The 11,163-nt window shown below is 36.2% G+C and overlaps 3 protein-coding genes across 3 annotated transcripts; all 3 read left to right on the plus strand.

Moving 5' to 3' along the window:
• The first annotated feature begins 1,153 nt into the window (after nt 1-1,153).
• On the plus strand, nt 1,154-2,229 carry TAS2R9 (taste 2 receptor member 9). Its single transcript, XM_007967650.3, has one exon. The coding sequence runs from the start codon at nt 1,246-1,248 to the stop codon at nt 2,179-2,181; it is 936 nt and encodes a 311-aa protein (XP_007965841.3). The 5' UTR covers nt 1,154-1,245; the 3' UTR covers nt 2,182-2,229.
• A 1,799-nt stretch (nt 2,230-4,028) lies between these two features.
• TAS2R8 (taste 2 receptor member 8) lies at nt 4,029-5,266 on the plus strand. Its single transcript, XM_007967651.3, has one exon. The coding sequence runs from the start codon at nt 4,337-4,339 to the stop codon at nt 5,264-5,266; it is 930 nt and encodes a 309-aa protein (XP_007965842.2). The 5' UTR covers nt 4,029-4,336.
• A 3,555-nt stretch (nt 5,267-8,821) lies between these two features.
• On the plus strand, nt 8,822-9,918 carry TAS2R7 (taste 2 receptor member 7). The gene has a single exon (XM_007967652.3). The coding sequence runs from the start codon at nt 8,887-8,889 to the stop codon at nt 9,841-9,843; it is 957 nt and encodes a 318-aa protein (XP_007965843.1). The 5' UTR covers nt 8,822-8,886; the 3' UTR covers nt 9,844-9,918.
• Nucleotides 9,919-11,163: the final 1,245 nt, after the last annotated feature.

Raw genomic sequence — 11,163 nt, forward strand, 5'->3', positions numbered from 1 at the left:
TCTAAAGATAAGTGACCAGTATTTTGACTATTTTTTCTATGTACGGAAGCTACATTCAGGTACAAAGCAAGAACACTCTAAGAAACCCTAACATCAGGGCCAGGCGCGGTGGCTCAAGCCTGTAATCCCAGCACTTTGGGAGGCCGAGACGGGCGGATCACGAGATCAGGAGATCAAGACCAGCCTGGCTAACACGGTGAAACCCCGTCTCTACTAAAAAAATACAAAAAACTAGCCGGGCAAGGTGGCGGGTGCCTGTAGTCCCAGCTACTCGGGAGGCTGAGGCAGGAGAATGACGTAAACCCAGGAGGCGGAGCTTGCAGTGAGCTGAGATCCGGCCACTGCACTCCAGCCTGGGCGACAGAGCGAGACTCCGTCTCAAAAAAAAAAAAAAAAAAAAAAAAAGAAACCCTAACATCTACACCAGAATTTTCTGTGTCCCGTTTACTGACAACTCTACAATTTCATGTTTATTTCCCTCGTTGTACCTTCTGTTGAGAAGACAACACTGCACAGCTTTTTGAGGACACTGGGAATTACCTCAATAATGTATTTCTCAATGCCCTAGTGAGTGGAGTGTCCTTTTGGCCCTCTTAAGTCATGTAATGGGGAGAAGGTGAAGTTCCCATATGATAAATTCACCTTAATACTCCTATCTATCTTCCTAAACCCTTAGATTCTTTCCTCTACATTCCCACTAGTTGTGCCATTTAAGCCTCATTTAATGTTAATAACAATTTGTTTAAAGCTTTAGTCAACCAAGCAAGTAAACTGGCTACACAAGCTAACACATTAAACCTAGAATCTGTAATAGCGATAGTTTGCCAATATACTAACAAGGGTGGATAGTCGGCCAGCAAGTTAAATTCTAGCCATATTTTCCAAGCAATTGATACCTCTTGAAGTTCCTGGTCAACAGCTCTGATTGACAAATCCAACATATTCAGAGCTTAAAATAAGAAAGATTGTGCAAATTTAAGAAACCAGATCCATTTCCATTTGCATCCTAGAGCCCTTCTGTCATCACTGCACCACACCAAAGGAAAGTACTGGCCCCAATCATTGAAGTCTGTAGGCAGCTCTAGCCCAGAGCAGGACTGGCTATCTTCTTCATCAGCCGACAAAAAGGAGAGAGAAAGACAATTATATCACGGTCTAAGTGGTATACAGATACATTGTTCTTCACTGGTCAGCTGAAAGTCAATTCATCATCAGTGATATTCAAAATCAGAAGTCTCTGCTGGTATGCCAAGTACAATAGAGGCAATATATATTATTTTAATTGCTGGTGAATTGACCATAGGGATTTGGGGAAATGGATTCATTGTACTAGTTAACTGCATTGACTGGCTCAAAAGAAGAGATGTTTCCTTGATTGACATCATCCTGATCAGCTTGGCCATCTCCAGAATCTGTTTGCTGTGTGTAATATCATTAGATGGCTTCTTTATACTGCTCTTTCCAGGTACATATGACACTAATGTGCTAGAAAGCATTATGGATGCTGTCTGGACATTTGCCAATAATTCAAGTCTCTGGTTTACTTCTTGCCTCAGTATCTTCTATTTACTCAAGATAGCCAACATATCCCACCCATTTTTCTTCTGGCTGAAGCTAAAGATCAACAAGGTCATCCTTGCGATTCTTCTGGGGTCCTTTCTTATCTCCTTAACTATTAGCGTTCCAATTAATGGTATGTGGTATCACCTTTTCAAGGTCAGTCATGAAGAAAACATTACTTGGGCATTCAAAGCGAGTACAATTCCAGGTGCTTTCAAACAGTTAACCCTGAACCTGGGGGCGATGGTTCCCTTTATCCTTTGCCTGATCTCATTTTTCTTGTTACTTTTCTCCTTAGTTAGACACACCAAGCAGATTCAACTGCATGCTACAGGGTTCAGAGATCCCAGCACAGACGCCCACATGAGGGCCATAAAGGCAGTGACCATCTTTCTGCTGCTCCTCATTGTGTACTACCCAGTCTTTCTTGTTATGACCTCTAGCACTCTGATTCCCCAGGGAAAATTAGTGTTGATGATTGGTGACATAGTAACTGTCATTTTCCCATCAAGCCATTCATTCATTCTAATCATGGGAAACAGCAAGTTGAGGGAAGCTTTTCTGAAGATGCTAAGATTTGTGAAGGGTTTCCTTAGGAGAAGAAAGCCTTTTGTTCCATAGAGTCCCCTAAAAACCCCGTAAAGCCTGACTACAAGGAGAAAAAAATCAACAACAAGCATTCTCCCTTCTGTTTGCATTCATTTTCTCTTATATACTATTGGAAGTCATTAATGTCTATCATGATTCTGAAGATTTGTTTTGTGTTCCTTCACATTTTTGTCTTGTTTAATTGGTAATCTAATGTTATCATTGCACCACCTATTCCTTGTCATTGCAGAAAAAATGACTCTAAATCCCACACTAACATTTCATCATTTCATGTCATTGACTAAATGCAAAGAGGTTCTACTTATTTTCTGACAAATACTGGCAAAGCCCTTGAATTCAATGAATAGAAGAATTTCAGGCAAATGGGCTTTGGGAAAAAGATTTTAGAACTCATCAACCCTTTCTATAAAATCAATCATGCAAAATGACGCTCTACTTTGAAATGAAGACTGGTCCTTATCTTCACTGCCCTATCCCCTCCATTTCTGGAAGAGTTTGTCTCGATCAAGAAGGGAGAAAAACAGTCTTTAATGAGGCTCTGTGTAGGACAATATATGATGTGGGAAAAGGAGTATGATCTCAAGAATGAAGGTTTGACCAGGAGAGGAGGCACAGCTATGTATAAGAACCACCTTGAGAAAGAAGGTTGAGGGTGCCAGTAGTCAGCTTGTTCATAAGTACTGTAGCTGGTGATGGCAATCTTAGAAGTCAGTTCCCCAATAGTTTTTGGAATGTTCTCTCTAGCCTTCTAACTCAGAAATCTCTGACATGTTCTTCTCCCTCTGCATCATTTTATTTTCTATTTTGTTTCCAGCAATATTTTATGGATAACTAGGTTTCTTTAAGTTATTAAGTTTATGCTTTCCTGTTACACATTACACACGTGTAAGAGATAGAAAAATCCTGCATGTGTTGCACACATTGTAGAACTATTTAAATACAAGAAGATCCCTAGTGTATTGTGATTTTTTATTACCTACATTTAAATGTATTTGGGGCTAAGTTGTACTCTCCCTCACCCCGAAACAAATAAATTCAATTTAATAGTAGATTAGTCCTATTCTTTGGAAATATTGGCAGGTAAAAAAATTATTATTATTATTATTATTATTTTGAGACGGAGTCTCACTGTATCACCCAGGCTGGAGTGCAGTGGCGCCATCTCGGCTCACTGCAACCTCCACCTCCGCATTCAAGTGATCGCCCTGCCTCAGTCTGCCGAGTAGTTACTTTTTCATGTGTTTGCCCTATCTAGAAATATGACTATAATATGCACTGTGAGATTACAAATCTTGTAAAAGGAGCTGATTGGAACTAGAATAATGTAAAACTTAAATTTCCCTAATTTTAGATTACAATGCTTATTATACAAGAGACAATGTTTCAGGAAGTGAATTGTCTTCAAGGGTATTTCTCACATTAAAGAAAATAAAGATAACAAATCTTTACCTGGCATATTTCACTTCTAAGGAACAACTGAAAAGAAAGCAAATTCTTCATAAATATTGCCATGTGCCTGCCTAAAATAAATGTCATTTATAATTAGATTTGTATCATATCCTTCCCTAATTAGCCATTTAAATGAAGACAAGAATTATTATCCTCTGACTAAATGTTATCTACAATCTAATTGTACTAATTACTTCCAAAGTGAAAATTTGTTTGCGTCTGGGAGAACTGATTTGTGGCTTATTTATTACTTACATGATGAAAATGAAGTTTTAATTACACAGTTGGATTTTTATTAAACATTTATCTCTTTTTTTTGTGACTCCCTATTCAAAACTCAGTTTGAAGGTCCAAATATAGAGCTGCAGCAAGAAGCCTGTTGCAAATTCGTGATATAAAATCTCTTTGAATTTGCATGAGAGCAATTTCAGCCAAGCATGTCAGTTACCACTCACTGAAAGGTAACAATTATAATTTTTCCAGGCTATAAGTAGTCAAGCTGCTCATTTGGAGCAATTAGTTGGTTTCTTCTTCAGGAATGTAGAGACAATCCTATTTCAGGGGAGAGCTGAACACTTCTGGAATGATAACAAAGTCAAAATAATAGCAGATGAATACATTATTGCATGATTCGAAGAATTTATCATGCTTCAACAGATCACCTGTAAATTAGCTCATCTACGGTGATATTTGACATCAGATTGTTCTCTCTACAAACATGTTCAGTCCTGCAGATAACATCTTTATAATCCTAATAACTGGAGAATTCATAATAGGAATATTGGGGAATGGATACATTGGACTAGTCAACTGGATTGACTGGATTAAGAAGAAAAAGATCTCCACAATTGACTGCATCCTCACCAATTTAGTTATCTCCAGAATTTGTTTGATCAGTGTAATGGTTGTAAATGGCATTGTAATAGTACTTTACCCAGATGTTTATACAAAAAGTAAACTACAGATAGTCATTTGTACCTTCTGGACATTTGCCAACTACTTAAATATGTGGTTTACCACCTGCCTTAATGTATTCTATTTTCTTAAGGTAGCCAATTCCTCTCACCCACTTTTTCTCTGGCTGAAGCAGAAAATTGATATGGTGGTTCGCTGGATCCTGCTGGGATGTTTTGCCATTTCCTTGTTGGTCAGCCTTATAATAGCAATAGTACTGAGTCATGATTATAGGATTCATGCAATTGCCAAACATAAAAGAAACGTTACTGAAATGTTCCATGTGAGTAAAATGCCGTATTTTGAACCCTTGACTCTCTTTAACCTGCTTGCAATTGTCCCATTTATTGTGTCGTTGTTTTCATTTTTCCTTTTAGTAAGATCTTTATGGAGACATACCAAGCAAATAAAACTCTATGCTACCAGCGGTAGAGACCCGAGCACAGAAGCTCATGTGAGAGCCATTAAAACTATGACTTCATTTATCTTCTTTTTTTTCCTATACTATATTACTTCTCTTTTGGTGTCCTTTAGCTATCTTATTACAAACTACAAGTTAGCTATGATGTTTGGAGAGATTGTAGCAATTCTCTATCCCTCGGGTCACTCACTTATTTTAATTATTTTAAATAACAAACTGAGGCAGGCATCTGTCAGAATACTGACATGTAGAAAAATTGCCTGCGTGATATGAAATCTTTGTTGTATAAATTGAATTTAAAATCAAATATTCACGAACAAAAAATATAATTTTCTTATAAGTCTATTCTCATTTTCCCCAGTTATGTCATTTATTTTAGATGCATATCTTTAAGTATTATCAGGACCTAGTAGCAAACTAATGAATACATCTTTTGTATCTCTTTACAACCCAGAAATGCTCATCTTTACACTCCCTTTCCTCGAAGAATTTCAGAGCTCATGGTTCTCTTCTTGTCTCCTCACTGCAAATGTTAGGCATGTATTGCCCGGTTAAAATCTTTTTAGATTTTACTCTGGCTCATGGTAAAGTCAACCTGAGCTACAGTACCTGATTTCTCATTTTTCTCTGTCATACATTTTTATTGCCGCTCCTTAACTGTGGTCCTTTCGTGGCTCTGCTGAGTCACTCCCATTTGGCTTATTGACTAGGAACTCAGATCTTCTCTGGTCTTTGGTTTTCCTGAATGATGCTTTCTGTGGTCTCCTAGATAATATTTTCTGATTAACCTTGTTCTGATGCTATTTATTTTCCTTGAGATTAAATTTCCTCTCAAACAATTTGCTTTTCATGGAGCACCTGGGTGGGAATCAAACCCATTCAAGTACGACCCCCTAAGGGGTGTTCCTAAACCCTCTTCACAATCTGGATTAAAGAATGGGGATAACAAATATCAGTCAGACTGCCCACTCAGGTTCTTTTCTCTAGCCAGACCCTGCAAAGGTTTTCACTCAGGACTTAAAAGAAATGAATTGGGAAGAAATTAGCATATACCATGGAATAAGCACATACCGTCACTGGAATAAGCAACAAATGTTTACAAAAAATACAGAATAATTTTTATTTAAAAAGAAGGAAAATAAGTAACTAAAATTTTTAATTTTTCTGTGAACATGAAATCCATCCTCACTATAATATTATTGAAACGTTTGGTCTGGCATATCTCAGGTTGTGTACGTTCTCACATGGCTGTACATTGTCGCTTTTACTCCCATTACTTTCTATGTTTAATTCTGATGCATTTCAATCTACTAATTTCCTTTTACTGTAACTAAAATACTACTTACCTGAAAATTATCAATTGTATTATTATGCAAAACTCACTCTGTATATTACTAATATTTATAGCCCTAAGTATATAAATTTATGAACTGTATTTTTAACATGCTAGCTGTTTATGTTACTCTTTATTGTACAAGATGGAAGAATTCATGTTCTCTTGATGGAATATTATTTTCTACAAAATACCTGTAGATTTTATACTAGGATAAACTTTATATTTTTCTAAATGTTTAGATGAAATAAATGTTTTATTGAATTAGTACTTTTGAGAAGGTTTTACCCCATTAGGCTTAAGTTTTTTTTCTTCCATATTTTGTTTCTTGCCTCTCCAATGTTTCAAACATCTCCAGTGACCACAGTGACTGGGGTTCAAAGTAGTAAGCTTTTGACAAAATGCTGTCTTGTAGAACTTTTTTTCTTAACTATATAGTCACATAACTTAATGCTATACAACATTGGTATGCATAAGATCTACATTTGTTTCCAAAACCAAACAAAACAAAAGTCTAAAAATAATTTGGGCAAATATGTCATCATAGTTCCTGTGAGCACTTCATTTACCAGGATACACTGTGGGATAGAAATGATAAGTCTAGGCCAAGCACAGTGGCTCACACCTGTAATCCCAGCACTCTGGGAGGCTGAGGATGGCAGATCACCTGAGGTCGGGAGTTCAAAACCAGCCTGACGAACATGGATAAACCCCGTCTCTACTAAAGATACAAAATTAGCCAGGCATGGTGGCACATGCTTGTAATACCAGCTACTTGGGAGGCTGAGGCAGGAGAATCGTTTGAACCTGGGAGGTGGAGGTTGCGGTCAGCCGAAATTGCACTCCAGCCTGAGCAACAAGAGCGAAACTCTGTCTCAAAAATAAAAATAAATAAATAAATAAATAAATAAATAAATAAATAAATAAAAAGAAATGATGAGTCTAGGTCAGGGATCATTTCCAAGGTCATCCTATCACAGGTGATGTTCCAGTTTTCTGTGAACATGGCGACATAATCATGCAGACTGTCCAAAATTAAGGCTACATCTCTGGAATGAAGGTTTGTCCTTTAAGGAAGGATAAGAGAAGACATGCGTTCCTAGGAAGATGTGAGTACCCAAAAACTAGTCTATAGAAACATCATGTAGTAAAGCACTTCTCAGTAACTCTAAAGTAGAGAAGCTATTTCAAACTAAGAATACATCTCTAGAGATGTGGAAAGTTTAACCTTCAGTCTGCTGCTAGAAGGGTTGAGGATCTAGATACTCATGCAGTTTGTATAGAGGAATGTGGAAAGAATGAAATACAGAATTTTACTGTCTTCCCTGTCATGCATACAACTACCCTTGAGAACATTTTTTAAATTTTTCTAAATCTTTATAAAAGTATAATTGATATAAAAAGAACTGCATATATTTAATGTATACAATTTCAAAGACCCATGATATCATCACCACAAACAAGGTAACAGACATTACCTTGTTTTCTTGAGAACATTTTAAGAGAAAATGAAAAATTTAAAGATAATCAATAAAAAGAACTGCATATATTTAATGTATACAATTTCAAAGACCCATGATATCATCACCACAAACAAGGTAACAGACATTACCTTGTTTTCTTGAGAACATTTTAAGAGAAAATGAAACATTTAAAGATAATCAATAGCTTTTTTTATTATAGGTCCTCTACCTTATTATATATAACATTGTTAAGTAACCATCAAATGTCACTTGGTCAATAAGACAATGTGTTGTATTAAAGAGACACTATGCCATGTAACTGTTCATCTGAATGGCCAAAATAATGACCTAAAGTTTATTTGGAATCAAATAATCTATATTTAGTGTTAACTTTTTAAATTTCCTGAAAATATGTAACTTTCACTATGGAACCAAATTTTGGATTCTTGACTAATTATCAATATTAACATTCAGGAAAATAAAAATTCTTCAAGAAATTTCCATTTTTGCTAGTTTTATACTTGCTACCAAATTATTGATGTTTAGGTTGCCAGAATGGAGCACTCAAATTTGAACTTCAGTACTTCCTGAAAGCACTGATCTTAAGTAATTTGAGACACACACTAAAAAATTATTCATTTTCTTACCTGTAATTCAAGTTTAACTGGGTGTCCTGAATTTTTAGTTTCTAAATCTAGAAACCCTATTGAGGTTACTAATATACATCACAAATTAACGAATCCAAAATGCGCACACCTTAGCCTCAGAAAGACAATGCAGGACCATGAAAGGAATTGACTGAATTTGCATCTTAGTAAAGTAGCTCAGCCTAAATTAACCATATGTGGAAAATTACCACCTACTGAGTAGGTAAATGGGCATACAGTGGCCAGACCAAGGATCACTAACCACATTGTTTGTCAAGACTAATTAGGATTTAATGAAGATAGCTCCAGTCTTCATTTATCATTCCAGTCTCCATCACAAGACAGACTACAACAAAGAGTTTAAAACTACATCAAAATCTAAGAAGCAGGTGTGGATGTCAAACTCCATCAGGTCAGCTAGAAACTAATTGCATATTTCTCTATTTAAACATGACAGATAAAGTACAGACTACTTTACTATTCTTAGCAATTGGAGAGTTTTCAGTGGGGATCTTAGGGAATGCGTTCATTGGATTGGTAAACTGCATGGACTGGGTCAAGAAGAGGAAAATTGCCTCCATTGATTTAATCCTCACAAGTCTGGCCATTTCCAGAATTTGTCTATTATGTGTAATACTATTAGATTGTTGTATGTTGGTGCTGTATCCAGATGTCTATGCCACTGGTAAACAAATGAGAATCATTGACTTCTTCTGGACACTAACCAACCATTTAAGCATCTGGTTTGCAACCTGCCTCAGCATTTACTATTTCTTCAAGATAGCTAATTTCTTTCACCCACTTTTCCTCTGGATGAAGTGGAGAATTGACAGGGTGATTTCCTGGATTCTATTGGGGTGCATGGTTCTCTCTGTGTTTATTAACCTTCCAGCCACTGAGAATTTGAATGCTGATTTCAGGCGTTGTGTGAAGGCAAAGAGGAAAACAAACTTAACTTGGAGTTGCAGAGTAAATAAGGCTCAACATGCTTCTACCAAGTTATTTCTCAACCTGGTAACGCTGCTCCCCTTTTCTGTGTGCCTGATGTCATTTTTCCTCTTGATCCTCTCCCTGCGGAGACATATCAGGCGAATGCAGCTCAGTGCCACAGGGTGCAGAGACCCCAGCACAGAAGCCCATGTGAGAGCCCTGAAAGCTGTCATTTCCTTCCTTTTCCTCTTTATTGCCTACTATTTGTCCTTTCTCATCGCCACCTCCAGCTACTTTATTCCAGAGACGGAATTAGCTGTAATTTTTGGTGAGTTTATAGCTCTAATCTACCCCTCAAGCCATTCATTTATCCTAATACTAGGGAACAGTAAATTAAGACGTGCATCTCTAAAGGCGCTTTGGACAGTAATGTCTATTCTAAAAGGAAGAAAATTCCAACAACATAAACCTATCTGAAGAAAAACTAACCTTTTCTAGGACAAAGATAAGATGTTTCTAAATTAACTTCAGTTGCTGCATTAATGTTTTATGGATTAATGACTCCATTAATCAATTAGTATATCTGTTTAATTAATTAAATTATACTAATTAATTAATTAGTATATCTGTAATTGTAATGTAGGGAATCTTATGTACAGCTGGCTGGATCTCTGTATCTCTGTGTCTGACTCTGTCTGTGTCTCCCTGTTTCTCTCTCCTCTCACTCTTCCTTTCTTTAGAGTTGCTGTTTTTTAAAACATGTTTCAGAACAAAGAGAAATAAATAACCTAATATCAACTATTGAGAGTAGGGGGCATTTTCATAGTTCTAAACCCTGTTTCCAGATGCAAAGTTGTGTGACTAATTCAAAACAACTGTAATAGGATCTTGCTGTTATTTGCACCCTTATGAAAAGCAACTAGTTCCTTCTCATAATCTTCGTTAGATTGTTCTTCTCGGATCACCCTGCAGAGCTCTACTTTTTGGCAAAGACTCAATAAAGTGACAGTTCTTAATAAATGCTGTGGAATTCTATGAATAATCTTATAATCACAGTTAAGATATATATTATGAATAAATATATTGTCACAGTAAGTTCAAAGATTATTTGAGCATCGCAGGTCAATGAATGAAGGATAATCTGTCAGTAAAAAGGGAAAATTTATGTTGAAAATGTTTATAAAATAAGAAGCCTAAATTGAACTATTATTTATGGAAGAAAATTTCTCTACAAAAGATGTACTTCCACAGACTGCACCAGACAGTGATTTTTAAGATGCTGTGATAAGACCTTCAATCAAAAGCTTATATATGGTTATGTCAAAATGTCAAAACTCTTAAAGGATATATTGCCTCAATGTAGGTCATCTCTACACCCCAGGGAAACATTGTTTGGATTTGTATATAAGACATCTTTTTTAAAAGGGTTCAATGATTCTCTTTCAGTAATTTGTAGAATAGCAGAACATCTGTAAGAATATAGAATACCTTAACAAACACTATCAAGCAACCCGATCTCATATTTATGAAAGACTCCGTAAAAGGAAGAGAGAACACATTCTCTTTTCAAGCATATATTGAATATTCTCCAGACAATACCATATGTCAGGCCACAAAAGGAAATATGCATTTGGGACATAGCATCAAAAGCACATCATTTGTATTGTGGCAAAGATATTTTGGGATCATCAATCCTGTACTAACTAGCCTAGAGTAGCCAGGAACTTTGCGTATAAAAAAGAAAATATTTACAAATAAAGAGATATAAATGTTCTCATCAATAAATTTGGTAAAAAC

This window comes from Chlorocebus sabaeus, chromosome 11 (genome assembly GCF_047675955.1).
Source record: "Chlorocebus sabaeus isolate Y175 chromosome 11, mChlSab1.0.hap1, whole genome shotgun sequence".
NCBI classification, from domain to species: Eukaryota; Metazoa; Chordata; class Mammalia; order Primates; family Cercopithecidae; genus Chlorocebus; species Chlorocebus sabaeus.

Excerpts from the sequence above, each read along its gene's own strand:
- TAS2R9 (XM_007967650.3), top strand. The coding sequence starts at position 1,246 with ATGCCAAGTACAATAGAGGCAATATATATTATTTTAATTGCTGGTGAA.
- TAS2R8 (XM_007967651.3), top strand. The coding sequence starts at position 4,337 with ATGTTCAGTCCTGCAGATAACATCTTTATAATCCTAATAACTGGAGAA.
- TAS2R7 (XM_007967652.3), top strand. The coding sequence starts at position 8,887 with ATGACAGATAAAGTACAGACTACTTTACTATTCTTAGCAATTGGAGAG.